The 19,343-nt window shown below is 44.4% G+C and overlaps 1 protein-coding gene across 1 annotated transcript in view; it reads right to left on the reverse strand.

Annotated features, from left to right (window-relative positions):
- Positions 1-19,037, reverse strand: part of LOC124718734 — a 32,566-nt gene extending 13,529 nt beyond the window's left edge. The window contains exon 1 of the mRNA XM_047244350.1: positions 18,819-19,037. Coding sequence (XP_047100306.1) covers positions 18,819-19,037 — 219 coding nt within the window. The remainder of the gene's footprint in view (positions 1-18,818) is intronic.
- Positions 19,038-19,343: the final 306 nt, after the last annotated feature.

Here is a 19,343-nt window from a genome sequence, read left to right on the forward strand (position 1 = left end):
CCCTGTATTTTACCCCTGCCATCTTCAGAATTAGAAAGAGAGTATTCCAGCCAACATTGTCAAAAGCTTTCTCTAAGTCTACCAATGCTAGAAACGTAGCTTTGCCTTTCCCTAATCTTTCTTCTAAGATAAGGTTTAAGGTCAGTATTGCCTCACGTGTTCCAACATTTCTACGGAATCCAAACTGATCTTCCCCTAGGTCGGCTTCTACTAGTTTTTCCATTCGTCTGAAAGAATTCACGTTAGTATTTTGCAGCAGTGACTTATAAAACTTTAGGTTTAAGTAGTTCTAAGTCTAGGGGACTGATGTCCTCAGATGTTAAGTCCCATAGTGCTTAGAGCCATTTGAACCCTGGTAACGGGACACACACTTCCCTACAAACAGCTGACCTTTGTCTATCTCAGACCCACTACATACAGTCTATAGGGGAGCTGAGGCAGCTGTAATCTCTATACACAATTTCAAGCCTTATTTCCAAATTGACGTGCCTCTATAAAAAAAAGACGACGACGTACCAAGAAAGAATTACTCGAATGGAACGGAAATCGGTAGATGTGATGTACGTGTACAGACAAGCAAAGGATTACGATTTCATAGAAATCGGATGATTTGTTCAAGAGAAGGAACTTCACAAATTGAGCAAGTCAATAACGCATTGATCCAGCTGTACCTCTTATGCAAACAGTTGTTTGGCTTGGAATTGGTTGGTACAGTAGTTGGACGTCCTTCCGAGGAATATCATGCCAAATTCTGTTCAGTTGGTGCCTGGAAACTCAAAATCCCGAACTGGTTTGGGGCCGTGCCCACAATACTCCAAGCGTCTTCAACTCGGGAGAGATTCAGTCGTCTTACTGGCGATGGCAGGATTGGGCAAGCTCGAAGACAACCATTGCCATGTGTGGCCGAGCATTATCTTGTTGAAATGTAAGCCCAGGATGGCTTACGGTGAAGAACAACAAAATGAGGCTTAGAATATCGTCGACGTACTCCTGTGCTCTAAGGGTGCCGCGGGTGACAACCAAAGGGTACCTGCTATGACATGACGTCACCCCAGACAGGACGGCGGGCGAGAGTCAGACTGGGATTCCACCACTGTCTGGGGTGTCTTCACACATCTTTTCTGGTCATCGGAGCTCAGTTCGAAGTGGGACTCATCACTGAAGACAATTTTATCACAGTCAATGAGATTCCAAGCCGAACATATGTCTGGATAGAATTTGGCACGGTATCCCTGACGAGGACATCCAACAACTGTCAGCCAGTGCTAAGTCGAATAACTGCTTGCATAAGGGCTACAGGTAGGCCTGCTCGGTTTGTAGAGATCTTTCTCGTCAATAAATAATCCACTTTTACTCAAGCTGTAATTATTTGTTTCTCTGTACTCGTGCCTCACATCCACTGATTTCCGTTGCATTCAGATAATTCCTTCGTGGTGCGATTTTTTTTTTTTTTTAGTGTATGCGTGCAACAAGTCCTGGAGATAGTTCATAGTAGTTTGTCATACTGACTAGTTGCTGTAGATCAGTGGTTAGCTATGTGGTATCTGGGTGACGTTAATTAAGTTTGGGAGTTGTCTTAGTATCCCGTGGTTAATTAACGTAGATATATTTCTATCTTTCCTGGTCTATTACAATTGTGACTGCAGCAGTTTGTTTGCTGCCCCGAAGTTTATTTTAATTCTACACAAATCAAAAAAAGTTTTGCATCACCTCGGTACCCAGAACTCCTGAAGAACGTTGACTGTGGACATTGTATCACAGACGCAGTCCCTTTGACTATTCAGAGATATCACTAAACCCGCCCAAAGATGTAAACAACCACGCATGAGCAGCGCCTATTAGACGGAGGGATGAGACGGCCGATCAGTTCCAGTCAATCCACCAGGAAGGAGGTACACGGTTTGTGTTGTCTGTAGTTCAACCATGCCTAGACGGTCAATACCGCGGTTCGATAGCGTCTGCATTGTTACTTTGTTCAGCCGGCCGAAGTGGCCGTGCGGTTAAAGACGCTGCAGTCTGGAACCGCAAGACCGCTACGGTCGCAGGTTCGAATCCTGCCTCGGGCATGGATGTTTGTGATGTCCTTAGGTTAGTTAGGTTTAACTAGTTCTAAGGGACTAATGACCTCAGCAGTTGAGTCCCATAGTGCTCAGAGCCATTTGAACCATTTTTTTTTTGTTACTTTGTTCCAGGAAGGGCTCTCAACAAGGGAAGTGTCCAGGCGTCTCGGAGTGAACCAAAGCGATGTTGTTTGGACATGGAGCAGATACAGAGAGAGACAGGAACTGTCGATGACATGCCTCGCTCAGGCCGCCCAAGGGCTGCTACTGCAGTGGATGACCGCTACCCACGGATTATGGCTCGGAGGGATCCTGACAGCAACGCCAACCATGTTAAATAATGCTTTTCGTGCAGCCACAGGACGTCGTGTTACGACTCAAACTGTGCGCAATATTCTGCAAGATGCGCAACTTCACTCCCGACGTCCATGGCGAGGTCTATCTTCGCAACATCGACACCATGCAGCGCGGTACAGCTGGCCCAACAACATGCCGAATCGACCGCTCAGGATTGGCATCACGTTCTCTTCACCGATGAGTGTCGCATATGCTTTCAACCAGACAATCGTCGGAGACGTGTTTGAAAGCAACACGGTCAGGTTGAACGCCTTACACACACTGTCCAGCGAATGAAGCAAGGTGGTGGTACCCTGATGTTTTGGGGTGGCATTATGTGGGGCGGACGTACGCCGCTGGTGGTCATGGGAGGCGCCGTAACGGCTGTACGATACGTGAATGCCATCCTCAGACCGACAGCGCAACCATATCGGCAGTATATTGGCGAGGCATTCGTTTTCATGGACGAAAATTCGCACCCCCATCGTGCACATCTTGTGAATGACTTCCTTCAGGATAACGGCATCGCTCGACTAGAGTGGGCAGCATGTTCTCCAGACATGAACCCTATCGAATATGCCTGGGATAGATTGAAAAGGGCAGTTTATGAACGACGTGACCCACCAACCACTTTGAGGGATCTACGCCGAATCGCCGTTGAGGAATGGGACAATCTGGACCAACATTACCTTGATGAACTTGCGGACAGTATGCCACGACGAATACAGACATGCGTCATTGCAAGAGGACGTGTTACTGGGTATTAGAGGAACCGGTGTATACAGCGGTCTGGACCACCACCTCTGAAGGTTTCCATGTATGGCGGTACAATATGAGATGTGTGATTTATGAGCAAAAAAAATGGCTGAAATGATGTTTATGTTGATCTCTATTCGTATTTTCTGTACGGGTTCCCGGAATACTGGGAATCGAGGAGATACAAAAGTTTTTTGATGTGTGTATTTCAATAAGTTGAAGACATTTTTATTGTTATTCTATTGCTTGAGCCCTGCTTTGTTGATCTGTACAGGGCTGCACATTAAGTTCTCTTTAGTTGTTATCGTCGCGTTGCCAAGAAGATTTTGTGTTTAATAAATTAGTTCGTAAATTGAGCCCGTTCTTGCATAGCACCCACACCAAACCCGTCTACATTCAAGTCCTGTGCTGCAGTCCCTGGAAACTTTTGGACCTGAATTTTCTATACGTTGAATGATTCCAAATGTGACACAGTTTTGCATGTCAGAACATACAAAGCGGATTTACAATAACTGCATCACTTTGGAATGTTATTGGGAATATGTCGACATGTCATCAGAAGATGGTGAGTATGAGAGTCATCAAAACGCCACGGTATTTTAACGCAGTCGTGTGATGTCGGCGCCTGACTTTCGAAAAACATGCAATTTTTTCAGAGTTCTTAATAGATGTGCTATAGTTCTAGAGTTCACCGTACAAAATCTGATTAGTTGTGCAGAATTTTGCGAAAAAAATTATGCTCCCAACTCTGACTTGCTCCTCAAGATTACTACAGAAAATCCCAATGATATTTTTTGTGCAGATAATGGTTTATTCTGGTAGGTTCTTCATTTTTACGAGTATTACGATTCATAATCATCACTCACGCTGGCGTGACGACTGCACATGAGCATCGACTGAACGACCATAACCGTACAGTTCAAACGAGCGTGAGCAGTATTCTTACGTATAGCCCGTACACCCTTAAAATTAACGTGTTTTTTGTTGACTCATACTAACTTCCTTACGAATAAGCTTTAATATCATGTCATCTAAATCTTCGCTTTTTATTTTAACAGAATTGCATGATATACTTCTGTTTAACAAATATTCTGGAACTGGTGTGCGATCGTCTTCCAAACGTGAAAATATGTTTCCTCCGCCTCCAGTAAATACACTCCTGGAAATGGAAAAAAGAACACATTGACACCGGTGTGTCAGACCCACCATACTTGCTCCGGACACTGCGAGAGGGCTGTACAAGCAATGATCACACGCACGGCACAGCGGACACACCAGGAACCTCGGTGTCGGCCGTCGAATGGCGCTAGCTGCGCAGCATTTGTGCACCGCCGCCGTCAGTGTCAGCCAGTTTGCCGTGGCATACGGAGCTCCATCGCAGTCTTTAACACTGGTAGCATGCCGCGACAGCGTGGACGTGAACCGTATGTGCAGTTGACGGACTTTGAGCGAGGGCGTATAGTGGGCATGCGGGAGGCCGGGTGGACGTACCGCCGAATTGCTCAACACGTGGGGCGTGAGGTCTCCACAGTACATCGATGTTGTCGCCAGTGGTCGGCGGAAGGTGCACGTGCCCGTCGACCTGGGACCGGACCTCAGCGACGCACGGATGCACGCCAAGACCGTAGGATCCTACGCAGTGCCGTAGGGGAAAGCACCGCCACTTCCCAGCAAATTAGGGACACTGTTGCTCCTGGGGTATCGGCGAGGACCATTCGCAACCGTCTCCATGAAGCTGGGCTACGGTCCCGCACACCGTTAGGCCGTCTTCCGCTCACGCCCCAACATCGTGCAGCCCGCATCCAGTGGTGTCGCGACAGGCGTGAATGGAGGGACGAATGGAGACGTGTCGTCTTCAGCGATGAGAGTCGCTTCTGCCTTGGTGCCAATGATGGTCGTATGCGTGTTTGGCGCCGTGCAGGTAAGCGCCACAATCAGGACTGCATACGACCGAGGCACACAGGGCCAACACCCGGCATCATGGTGTGGGGAGCGATCTCCTACACTGGCCGTACACCACTGGTGATCGTCGAGGGGACACTGAATAGTGCACGGTACATCCAAACCGTCATCGAACCCATCGTTCTACCATTCCTAGACCGGCAAGGGAACTTGCTGTTCCAAAAGGACAATGCACGTCCGCATGTATCCCGTGCCACCCAACGTGCTCTAGAAGGTGTAAGTCAACTACCCTGGCCAGCAAGATCTCTGGATCTGTCCCCCATTGAGCATGTTTGGGACTGGATGAAGCGTCGTCTCACGCGGTCTGCACGTCCGGCACGAACGCTGGTCCAACTGAGGTGCCAGGTGGAAATGGCATGGCAAGCCGTTCCACAGGACTACATCCAGCATCTCTACGATCGTCTCCATGGGAGAATAGCAGCCTGCATTGCTGCGAAAGGTGGATATACACTGTACTAGTGCCGACATTGTGCATGCTCTGTTGCCTGTGTCTATGTGCCTGTGGTTCTGTCAGTGTGATCATGTGATGTATCTGACCCCAGGAATGTGTCAATAAAGTTTCCCCTTCGTGGGACAATGAATTCACGGTGTTCTTATTTCAATTTCCAGGAGTGTAAATTAAAAGAGCACCGCGAATTCTTACCACAACACCTCCATAGTACTTCAGCTTCTAGAAGCGTCACGTCGTAAATTTAAGGTACATTAGCATGATCATTAAAACCGCTGCAAAATCTATCTTTGTCACAATCTGCTTTAAATGCCTAACTTAAATCAAATAAAGAAACACTACATAATCTTGCGCAGATGGCTAACTGGGGGTCGAATCGTCTTGCTACCTCAGGGTAAATTTTTGCGAGTACGAGTAAGGAATTAACTGACCGTTTCCGACAAAACTCTTGGGGTGGTATGCAGAATTGTGATCAGAATTGTTGTACAAATTTCTTTTTTAATGTAGTGAAACGGGTCCCTCATTACTGCAATGACCTCATTATCCACTGCTAGGTGAAAAAGAAAGAAATGTAATTAGGGTTTTCTGTAGACTCCTGGAGTGCTATCCAGAACTGTGATCAGAACTGTTGTACTGTATTGCTTTTTTATGTTGTGAAAGCGGGTGCCTCATTACTGCAGCCATGTCGTAAACGCTGCACCAAAAATAATCTAACCAGGATTTTTTGCAAAACTCTTGGGGAGCTATTCAGAACTGTGATCATAATTGCTTCCGCAAGTTGGCAAATCAATCTTATTAGGAGAGCTCAATTTTTTCGACTACTTTGTTTTCTTCGCCAAATTGTCTAAAACTACTCAGATTTTATACAGAGATCTCTAGAACTATAGCATGTCTATCAAGAGCTCTGAAAAAAACATATATTTCTCCGGAAGTCCTACATATATTTCTCCGGAAGTCTGTTGAAACCTCACTAGACTTTTTAACTCTGCCACCCGGCTGGAAACACGAGAGCTTGACATAATCCGTGTTAATGTTTTTTTTTCTGGCAGGTCATTAATGTACAGCATGAATATCAAAAATACCAAAACACGTCCCTTGGATGTGCTTGAACTTATTTCTACATCTGCCGATAGTTCGACCGAAGATAGCTTACTGCGTTCTCCCTACCGAGGAATGCTCAATCCAAACACAAAGTTCGTGTCATTTACTTTTGTTAATTACTGTTGGTGTGCTACCAAAACAAATGCTTTCTGGAATTCAATAAATACTGTAGCCACCTGATTGTCTTTATCCATGACTTTAAGGATGTCGTGTGGGTAAAAGTGATAGTTGGAACCCACGTGAGCGATGTTTCCCAAATGCATGTTGGTAGGCGTGGAGGAGGTCATACGGTTAGAGACAACTCATTACGTTTGAACTCCGAATATCTGCGTCAGTAACAGACCAACACGTTTCGTGGTGGATAGTACACGGTCCGAGTTACAGGTTGCCTATCGAATGGCACTCAGGGGCAACAAAAATTTGATAGTATTTCGCATACTTATTGACAGAATTTAAAAATTTCAAAACGCTGTCATAATGTAGTTATTACGAGATATACTCCTTCATTAAAAGTTTAACATAGCAAAACAAGTATTAAAGTTAATAACTGTGTTTATATTTGGAGGCTGCATAACTCACTGTGTGCACATACTCAGCCTGTATTCCTCCAGTATTTGACAATGAGGCCACTTAATGACTTGCAACAAAGTTACACATAATTTCAAACGTTAGCGAAACTTTCCTCGCTGACATCCTGAACAAAATGGTGAAATGGAAGAGCGTTATTGGTTGCTACATTTTTGCTGTTCTTGCATTAAATTGCCGCATCAGGCACGACATTCTAATTTATTACTTCATTACAAATAACCCTGTCCACCCTCCCTCTGCAACTCAGTGGTCAGCACAGCTGACTGCCATGTGAAGGGCCTGGGTTCCATTCCCGGTATTGGCACGCATTTTCTTCCTCGCTGAGAGAACTGGTATGGGGAGCACTCGGCCTCGTGAGGAGCTACTCGATCGATAAGTAGCGGTTGCAAGGACAAGACACCCAACAACGACGGGGAGAGCGGTATGTTGAGTACACATCCCTCCATACTGCATCTGAGGACGTAATTTGCAGAGGATGACATGGCGATAGGACGTGTCCGATTGGCCTGTCCGTGGCCAGAACGCGCAACTTTACCTTCCATTACCTACTAGCCTACTGGCTCTATTCGCAACACATTTTGCAGACACTATCCCCACACACCACCGAATATACAGGCAAAATAATATCATTGGACGATACATACCACAGGAGATATGACGTCATAAACAATGAGGTGTGTGAAAACTTGCTTTTGCTTAAAACCGTCAGCAAATTGCCCAGACTGTACTCACCCAGTGTTTGATAATGAGAACACTTAGAAACCTCCAAGAAGCGTAAAGCATAATTTGAAACCTTGTCTAAACTTTATCTCGTCTTCATGCTTAACTTCAAATATTTAACTTTGTTTAAAGCATTTGTGAAGTAATAATACATCTAAAGTCGTTTTATTCTTACGAGCTCAATTATTTAAGGACTTGGGGGTTTACTTGTGGCCCCAGATTCTACACACATCAAAAAAAGTTTTGCGTCACCTCTGTTCTGAGAGTTCCGGAACCTGTACAGAATCCGGCCGGGGTGGCCGAGCGGTTCTAGGCGCTACAGTCTGGAACCGCGCGACCGCTACGGTCGCAGGTTCGAATCCTGCCTCGGGCGTGGGTGTGTGTGATGTCCTTAGGTTAGTTAGGTTTAAGTAGTTCTAAGTTCTAGGGAACTGATGACCTCAGAAGTTAAGTCCCATGGTGCTCAGAGCCATTTGAACCAACCTGTACAGAAAATTGGAATAGACATCAACATAAACATCATTTCCGCCCTTTTCATTGTTCATGAAAACCACACATTGCTTGTTGTACCATCATACAGCAAACCTTCAGATGTGGTGGTCCAGATTGCTGTACACACCAGTACCTCTAATTCCCAGTAGCATATCCTCTTGCACTGACGCATACTATCCACAAGCTCATCAAGGCACTGTTGGTCCAGATTGTTCCACTCCTCAATGGCGATTCAGCGTAGATCCCTCACAGTGGACCGGCCGCGGTGGCCAAGCGGTTCTAGGCGCTTCAGTCCGGAACCGCGCGACTGCTACGGTCGTAGGTTCGAATCCTGCCTTGGGCATGGATGTGTGTGGTATCCTTAGGTTAGTTAGGTTTAAGTAGTTCTAAGTTCTAGTGGACTTATGACCTCAGATGTTAAGTCCCATAGTGCTCAGAGCCATTTGAACCTCACAGTGGTTGATGGGTCACGTCGTCTATAAACAGCCCTTTTCAGTCTATCCCAGGATTGTTCGATAGGGTCCATGTCTGGAGAACATGCTGGCCACTCTAGTCGAGCGATGTCGTTATCCTGAAGGAAGTCATTCACAAGATGTGCACGATGGGGGTGCGAATTGTCGCCCACGAAGACGAATGCCTCGCCAATATACTGCCGATATGGTTGCACTCTCAGTCGGAGGATGGCATTCACGTATCGTGCAGCCGTTATGGCGCCTTCCATGGCCACCAGCGGGGTACGTCGGCCCCACATAATACCACCGCAAAACAGCAGGGGACCTCCACCTTGCTGCACTCGCTGGACAGTGTGTCTAAGGCGTTCAGCCTGACAGGGTTGCCTCCACACACGTCTCCGACGATCTCTTCCTGTCCAAACAACATCGCTTTGGTTCACTCTGGGCGCCTTGACACTTCCCTTGTTGAGAGCCCTTCCTGGCACAAGGTAACAATGCGGATGCGACCGAACCGCGGTATTGACCGTCGAGGCATGGTTGAACTACAGCCAACACGAGCCGTGTACCTCCTTCCTGGTGGAATGACTGGAACTGATCGACTGTCGGCCCCTCTCCGTCTAATAGGCGCTTCTCACGCATGGTCGTTTACATCTTTGGGCGGCTTTAGCGTCATCTCTGGACAGTCAAAGGGACTGTGTCTGTGATACAATATCCACAGTCAACGTCTATCTTCAGGAGTTCTGGGAACTGGGGTGATGCAAAACTTTTTTTGATGTGTGTATAACAGATGAATGCCATTGGAGGATAGCACTGTGAATCACTCACTGATGAGTGTGTGCTCACAGATTTTTCTCAGCGTATCTATAGTTCTTTGTGCATAAAAGAGTTAGTAAGTCAACCGCCTATGCTTCGTAGATTCTGATACAATCCATAGGACCGTGGAGCTAACGGCACTGGTACCAGTATATACATTACTCATCTCTGAAGCGCTGCAATAATTACACTGGCGCAGTACTTCTGTGTCGTCTTCCTTTGTGAAAGAACGTTTGATCATGAAGATCAGCAGTTAGTTTTCTTTTATTTTTTTTATTTGCTGCCTTTAGTTTATGTCCCTGTGTCAAACATGAATGTCAGGGCAGTAACTATGGTGTAACCGACGGTCCTTATATATGGCCAGAATTTCTTTGGGAGAGTTCGTTCAATAAGAACCTGCTACAGTAGTCATTGAAGACTTGATACATTCCCCTTTTTCAAGCCAAACTTGTATTATTTAGCACATGAATAGAATTGCCATTACGTCAATTGTCCAATCCAATGGCTGGTATCATGAATCGATGTTGATCCTAGCAACCTGGCAGAGGGTTCATCATGGGTAACACGAATACATACAGAACCAATTAAAAGATATTAGCATGTATTAGTATCATATGTAGGACACTTTAATGAAATATGGGTAAGAAGTGCACTTACACGAAAAATCAGTCAAATCTAATGACCGTAAATTCAACTAGATACCTAGAAATTGCCGCGCGGGATTAGCCGAGCGGTCTTGGGCGCTGCAGTCATGGACTGTGCGGCTGGTCCCGGCGGAGGTTCGAGTCCTCCCTCGGGCATGGGTGTGTGTGTGTGTTTGTCCTCAGAATAATTTATATAAAGTAGTGTGTAAGCTTAGGGACTGATGACCTTAGCAGTTAAGTCCCATAAGATTTCACACACATTTGAACCTTTTGAACCTAGGAATTGTAATTGCGAAGAACTTAAATTGGAAGGAAACATAGAAAAGCTGTGGGGAAGGCTAATCAAAAACTGCGTTTTATTGGCAGGGCAGTTAGAAAGTGTAACAGGTCTACTAAGGAGACTGCCTACACTACGGTTGTCCGTCCTTTTTCTAGAATATTGCTGCGGTGTGGGATCCTTACCAGACAGGATCGACTGAGTACAACGAAAAAGTTCAAAGAACGGCAGCACGTTTTGCATTATCGCGAAACAGGGGATTTGGGACGGACAACAGTAAAAGAAAGGCGTTTTTCGTTGCGGAGGAATCTTCTCACGGAATTACAATTACCACCTTTCTCCTCCGAATGCGAAAATATTTGGTTGGTGCCGCCCTAGATGGGGAGAAACGATAACCATGATGATGATGATGTAATAACGATGATGGTGATGGTGATGATGATGATGATAATGATAATGATAATGACGGTGATAGGCTGTATGATGCTGCAGCGCGGTAGCAGACAGCCGCATACCAGGTTATTTTCAAGAATGATTGCCTGTCGAAGTTGGAGGGCTCCGGACGATACATATCGAACGTGCGATAGTAAATCGATTATGGAAGTCTCGTGGCGCGCGTTATGATAAATTATGTGTGATCGTCATTTTTATCAGTTTTGCGTTGTTTCTTCAGTTGGTGTACACTACATTCCCTCCATAATTGTTTGTGATTCCATTGTGAAATCGACACGGTCTCTCTTGATAGCGAGTGTAATGTGTGCTGCTTCTCAAGTTTCTCCTGCGGATTGCCTCACATGGAAAACTCTAATTCCATGCATTTCCAGCATAGACAAATGTTTGACTTTTTGCCGGAAATATGGACTTCTGCCGGACGAGGAAAGGAGGGATTGTGTTAACTGTGGTACTACGATGTCTGTGAAACTCCGCAAGAGGAGTGTGGACACTGAGATTCCGCTGCAATTTCATTGTGGACTTCGCGGAAAGCGAGCCAGCGTCAGGAAGAATACGTGGTTCGAGTCCTCCAAATTATCAATTCAGACGAGCGTAATTCTTTTGTTCTGCTGGATTCGAGATAACACGTTGCAAGCCACAGCATCAGAAACTGAGTTATCGGCAAATACCCTGTGTGACTACTTCAGGTTTTGCCATGAAGTGCACTACCTGATAGTGACAAATGATAGTGTGCCAATTGGTGGACCGAATAAAATAGTAGAAGTAGAGGATAAATTCTAGTGTCCGAGACCACCCGTCGGCTTTGACCAATGACGTCATACGTAAGGCAAAGATGCTGCAATGGACAATCTATGAATGGAACGGATCATACTCGTAAACGAACGAATGTAGCATGCCATGAAATAATACATTTACTACGACTATTATTTTACGCGCGAATTTCATTTAAACGAGATGAAGATGACTGAAATAAATAAGAACACGAGAGCAATTACGAGTGCATATATTATATTATATTTTTCACACGTACTGCAAAAACGATCTAAATAATGAACCGTCGAATAGTTGGAATCGGTAACTGGAAGCAACCTATGTAGGAGGTCATTTCAAGTTACCGATTCCAATATTACTGTTTGTTGCGCAAATCTTATCACATATCAGAAACGTGCTTAAAAAACGATGTTGTTAATGAACTACAGAATACGACTAGACTCTCAAAAAATGAAAATCTTTACACACATTACTGCACACGTAAAGAAATAAAACGAAAAAATGACCAAACCTTGCAACCGATAACTATACTACACTTAAGTCACACCAGCTACAGTAGCTCCAAATAACAGTCAGTAAAATCGATACACCAGGAGTCACAGTAAAAATAAGAGAAGTATAACAGAAACATCGAAAAGGAAAACATAAAAGTGGCTACATAAAAAGAAACTTACCGCATATGAACTTCCAAAGAAGTAAAAGATCGATGCAGACAAGAACGAAATAAGGACATAACAAGAAATAATAATGTTAGAAGATCAAACTGTAACGTAAGAAGCAAAATCCAGACTAACTAATGAAAAAAGTATTAAGAAACACAAACTGCCAGCACGAATGAGGTACCACCCAAATCAGTTCTTCCGTACCACCCACCCTCAATCAGACGCAAAATTTTAAAATAATGAAATAATGAAACCACGAGTCAATCACCCATAAACACAGCAATACCCCTCGGCCCACGATTGTAACCAGAAAATATTAAAACGACAGAAACACCTCCCTCCATAGAAACCAAAAAAGTAGCACTCGCACAATACAGTAACATAAAAAAAGAAACGTAAAACAAGAAAAAAGTATCACATCCACCAACACCTAACTAACAAAACGAGGCTTGTACTTTTTCTGACTACTTTCATAAATGCAAGAAATCAACATCAACCTTTAGGAATACTCTTCCTCCAACAGTAATTCGTCTAAATGGCCTTGATACACTGGAATCCTCTTTCCCCGCCCGACAACAGATTTTACAGCCTCCCAATGCCCCTCGATAGTATTAGTACATGCCCCCGTCTTATAATCTTTAAACTGAATATTGTCATTCAGGACCAAATGATAACCCCTTTCACCCAAGCCCTTGTACGAAGCAAACCCATCCGACATGACTAAAGAACCTTCTTCCACATATTCTTCTATTAAAGATGTCAAGACTTCCTTTGTCCGATTTGGTACAACCCTAAATACAACATTAGCATAATCTCCTCCAGAAACTACTACTCCAAAAACCCAAAGCCCAACAACCTCGTGCCCCCTTTCGTATTTTCTCTTTCCAAAATGTGACTCATCTACTTCAACTATAACCCCTCCCCCCCCCCCCCCCCAATGACCCCCTATACTTAATAAATTCCCCGCAGACTTCTCTACAAAACGAGAACCAGTCGACTACAGTGCCACACGAAAACCCTGATTCATGCATGACAGACTGGCAAGAATATTCATAGCAAAAAAAGTAGATTAGCATGACAGTTACTTCTAAATTCAGCCTCGATCTTTCGAACCACGTCCCCTTCCGTATGGATCTCCATATGTTATTTTTTCTGCACCTCCGCATGTATTCGTCGGAAGTTCGTGATTACGCAACCTTGGTAAAAACCATATAATTTCCACAGGCACTGCACTTGCAAAATTCAGCAATTACGCCCAATGATTGCAAAAATTTTATAGTTGATATACGGCCACTCATTTTCTGAAGCAGAATTTTCGCAGTAAAATCAACTGGCTCATCCATAACGAACAGCGTGAGAAGTCAAGACCTCATAAATCGCGACTACTTTTAAATCACGAATACTTTCTTTAACAAAAGATGCCGAAAACAAATTAAGAGATGAAAACAAAACAATCTACATCGAATTTTTAATATACGCGCGTAACGAGGAAATCCAGAGAAATCATTTAACGTTCATCGACACATGGAGGTATAAGGAGGGGAGATGCCATGACGTCACAAACTTGAAGCCGACAGAAACCGAGCTCCGCCATTGCAGGTTGGTCAGAAGACTCGTTTCCGATTGTGCTACTGTGTAGAGCTGCTGAAGGTTTTTTCATTTTAAAATGCCGGTTTGCGTTGTTTACGGGTGTACTAACCGTTGGAATAGTGCTACCAAGTTAAAAGGAATCACGTTCCACGCGTAAGTGGCCCCGTTCGTAAAATATTGTCTTTTATATTCGTGAGATGTGCGGCCTTGTTTACGTTTTGTGAAACTGTTTTCTTCTTATTTTATTTTAGATTTCCGATCAATGAAGCTCGTAGGGCTCTGTGGGTTCATATGCTTATTTTTCTTGACAAAGCACAAACGATGTTTGTATTTACAAATGAAATTTTGTATAAGTGTGTAAACGAGTAAGAAATATCATCCGGTATGTAAACTAGCATAGTTTTCGGGTTCTGCTTTCAGTTTACATCGACACAAATACAGTAAAAGGTGATTTGAGTTTGAAAAGAGCTTTGTACACTGTTATTTTTCATCATTCGAAGTTCGTATCCAAAAGAAACACTTAAGTTAACGAGACCAAATCAATTGTATTGCTGGGGCAAAAACGCATTAAAAGCAAAACGAAAACACCTGAAAAAGCTATTCTGACGTTGTGTTATGCATGTAAACATTGTAACACTCATCATCTGAAATTATTTCGCAGACATAACGTTAAATATGAAGAACACGCAATTCTAACAAGAGCTCTGTCACTGTTTTGACCAATCAAACATGGCGGCCCACCGGCTTCAAACAGACGTACAGCAAACGGCCATAGTGGCATCTCCCCTCCTTATACCTCCATGCATCGACAGCAGTCTGCGGCAGAAACAATATAACATCACACATTACGTCATTGGTCAAAGCCGACGGGTGGTATCGGACACTAGAATTGACCCTTTGGGTTTTTGGTGGGATAGAAAGGGAGTCACGCAAGTGTGTTGTTGTGAGGGTATTGTCCCGAGACAAGGTGCCTTTAGTGGGTCTCATAAAACATTTCATACTGCCTGGAGCAAAAGTCATCACAGACTCTCATAGCTGAAGGGTTTGAGCACGAATTCGTGAACCACTCTGTGGAGTTTGTATCTTCAGATGACGCCAGTGTCCATACCCAGAATATAGAACGACTGTGGAAGTCTGTCAAGTCTACCATAAAAATAGAAGGGCGTCCAGGACAGAGGAACGAACTGTGTAAGTAGGCTGTTTAGGTTTTTATGTTGGTAATGCCATGTAGCGCTCTATACGAAAATCACTGACTGTGCTGTGTGCAGTCTATGGCTGGTTTGCATTGTTGGAATTTGTTATTGTAGTGTTGGGCAGTTGGCTGTTAACAGTGCGTAGCGTTGCGCAGTTGGAGGTGAGCCGCCAGCAGTGGTGGATGTGGGGGGAGAGATGGCGGAGTTTTGAGAGCGGATGATCTGGACGTGCGTCCATCAGAGACAGTAAATTTGTAGGACTGGATGTCACGAGCTGATATCTATATTATGACTTTTGAACACTATTAAGGTAAATACATTGTTTGTTCTCTATCAAAATCTTTCATTTGCTAAGTATGCCTATCAGTAGTTAGTGCCTTCAGTAGTTTGAATCTTATTTAGCTGGCAGTATTGGCGCTCGCTGTATTGCAGTAGTTCTAATAACGAAGATTTTTGTGAGGTAAGTGATTCATGAAAGGTATAGGTTATTGTTAGTCAGGGCCATTCTTTTGTAGGGATTGTTGAAAGTCAGATTACGTTGCGCTAGAAATATTGTGTGTCAGTTTAAGCACAGTCATTTAAAATTTTTCTAAGGGGACGTTTCAACTGTATTTGTTCCAGTACCTATAGTTTCACAACTTGCTTTTACAGGGGAAAGTCGACACATGCGACACACTCCCGACATCCCTGCGCGATATTGGCAGAGTTTACCCTGGGTACGGGAAAAACGGAATTGCCCCTGCAGCTTACACATCACGCGGACTGTCACAAGACGATAACACCGACGACGAGTAAGGTAAGCCGTCTCCTTTGAATTTACATGTGCCTCTCTAACGCTTTCCTTTTGTCGTCGCTGTAGTGACAACTTGAAACATACTCGTTACGCGCGCCACGAGACTTCCATAAACGATTTACTATCGCACGTTCGGGTCTAGTGAAGCAGGGGATACAACCCGTCGGCTTTGACCAATGACGTCATACATTACTCATAGATAATAATGTCTTCACTTTACGCCATAGATATTAAAACAGTTCTGTGTTCCGGATAAGCGCTATCACTGTACATTAAAATAACTGAATGTGTGATAAAAAAGATCGCTACATATTGCTCAAAATATTCTTCTTGTGCATTTATTTAAATAGTTGGTTGTTTGCAATTCATTCGGTACTTAATTTCATTCTTAGTGATATTGAGGTAATTTGGAATATTAGTTTCTTATTTTAGGACAATTTTTAGTATCTCATTTTCGTTTGCAGGTATTGATTTATCTGTTCCGATGAACATAGATGATCTGAGAGGGGCTATGGGCGTAGACATGTTGGCCACGATTTGTTTTTGACAAATGTGTGGTCTCGTTGCCGAGTATGTTCGACGTCGCGAGTGCGGCGAACATATACGCCTCACAAGTGTATCTCGTCGCCCTACTCACTACTTATTCGTATGGCGCTATAGCAAAGATAGGTTGTGGCGGTCCATTAGACGAAGGATGTGGCTAGGAAAATCTAAGCTCGCCTTGAGAGACATTATGAAAATCACGTACTGATGGTGTCTGAGATATCCTGTGTGGCTGTGTGTCCATGAATGTCGTGTGAGTAAGCGTACAGTTGTGGACTGGTACTCTTTTTGCAGGGAATACGGGAGATATAAGGGGCATTGGGGGGGGGGGGGGGGGTGTTATGGTCGAAAATGACGAGCCGCATTTTGGCAAAAGGAAGTACAACAGGGGGGAAAACTCAGGTGGGGTTATGGGTTCGGGGGGCTGGAGTTTCAGGTCAAGAGTGTGACGATGTAGTGTTTAAAGTAGTACCCAATCGAAGGAAGGTAGTTTTGCTTAATTGAAGATCACGTTGCAGAGGGTTCCATTGTAATTTCAGACGGGTTTTTTTCCTATAGGGATTTAGGGGAAAGGGGTTATCAGCACCTCAATCACAATATTGTGTTCAGATCATTATCCAATAGGGGCTCGCACAAATAGCATAGAGGGTTATTGGTCAGCTGTGAAATCTCTTGTAGGGAAGGGAAACGCCGGATTTCCACACTTCAAAGTCACTTAGACGAATATTCATGGAGGTGTAGTATTACCCAAACATATTGCCCGTTTAAATATTTTGTTAAACGTGATGGGTGTATGTACCGTCCGAAATATGTTAGCTAATAACACATTAGGATGGGGAGGGGGACGGGGATGAATGTGTGTGTGTGTGTGTGTGTGTGTGTGTGTGTCTGTGAGTGTTTTCGTAATGTTTTGCTTGTTGTGTATGTGGGTATGTGATTTTTGTTGACGTCTTTCTAGGCGAGCCGAGCTTCGGTTCTTTTCAGAAGTTCCCGTGTGGTAAGTTCAGTTTTCAATTTTTTTCTTTTACTGCATTTGACTATTTTGACTTATTTCATTTTTGTATTACGCCATTATGTACGTTTTCGTGTACTCCAGTAGGTAACAGAAATTTCGCAGCTGTCGTTCTTTTTTCGTTTCCCAGCGCTAGTATCAGTACGATTTTTTCGGGTCTGTACTAGCAATATTAAAGGTGAAACGCCCGACACAACTAAAATTTGTATCCCGTCCTTCAGTTGATCTTTACACTGACACTACCTATTCGAAAAGAACGACATATTTAACATTGATGAGATTTACCTACATATGTCAACTGGAAGAGCAGGATACATATCTTGTGTGTAGCTATACAGCTCAACTAAAGAATGGGATACTGTTGTCACTGCTGTGATCAAAACTACAACTTTCAGTCGATACTATTAGCATCAAAGGCGAAAAAAAACTGTACCTCATAGTGAAGTACGGGGTACAAATTGTGTATGTGTCGTCTTATTGCCTCTTCGTGTACTTAAACTGAGGTACAGGTTGCAAATGTAACGTACGTCCATTTCCACGTTTTCGGTAGCAGTGTACATATATATAGGTCAACGGAAGTTTGGGTACAAATATTACGTACGTAGCTCCTTCTGCCATCGGCAATACTACTATCTACGTAAGAACAGACTATTAGTGGTAGCAGAGGCGAAAGAAACAACACATTTGTATCCCGTGCTTCATTTAGGGTCTAGCTGAACAACAGGATACTAATGATAGTGAAAACGGTGTACGCAAACTTGTATCCCGTACTGAACTTAAGCAATACAGTTCGAATGAGGTTCGAGATACAACTCATATCCATCCCATTTCCATCCATTTTTCCAGAGAAATGATACGATACAAAAATGCGATATCCTTAACGTGAAAATACTACTAGCCTTTATATATGTCAACTATAGTTTTCGTCTCTCGTATTCCTTTGTTTCTGAACATTCTTGTCAGCTCTTTCATCTGTGTAATAAACGCTCTCTGGGCAATTCTGACGTTATTGGTTTCCGACGGGTTGTATCCCCTGCTTCACTAGACCCGCACGTTCGATATGTATCGCTTGGAGCCCTCCAACTACGATAGGCAATCATTCTTGGAAATTACCGTAATGACGGTGACAGGTTGTATGATGCAGCAGCATACCATATGGTGACGGTTCCAGAGGCGGGTCAGGATGCGCAGCGGCGTACAGCCCCACCCCTCAGCAGCGTCCGCCCCCGCCGCCTCCACCGCCCCCTCGTCTCGGAGGCAGTCCGCGATGAGCCGCAGCAGCCACCGGCACGACCCCTCCACTGGGCTCCTTCCCCTCCTGGCGCGAATACCGGGAGGTCGCTCTTCTGCCGCTTCCGCGCCGCTAGCCATGGTAACTGCGGAAACGCCGACAATGGCCGAGCCACTTGGACCGTCCACTGAGGCCCAGCTCGTAGCGAGAGCGTCGTGCTGGGGACCGCACACTCGGGCTGTAGCCCTACTGGACACGTACAACTCGTCTGCCATCGTCCCAATCCAATCCATCATCACCATCAAAATACTGACAGATATGAGCTGTGATCTGCGCCAGCACTCGGAAAGCTGTTCTTTGTCTTATGTGGACAAGTGTCTAACGTGTCGATTTTCCTCATCAGCAAACTCTACCATTCGCAATCCTTCATGCAGATAAAAGAAGTC

Source organism: Schistocerca piceifrons, chromosome 10, assembly GCF_021461385.2.
Source record: "Schistocerca piceifrons isolate TAMUIC-IGC-003096 chromosome 10, iqSchPice1.1, whole genome shotgun sequence".
Lineage (NCBI taxonomy): Eukaryota > Metazoa > Arthropoda > Insecta > Orthoptera > Acrididae > Schistocerca > Schistocerca piceifrons.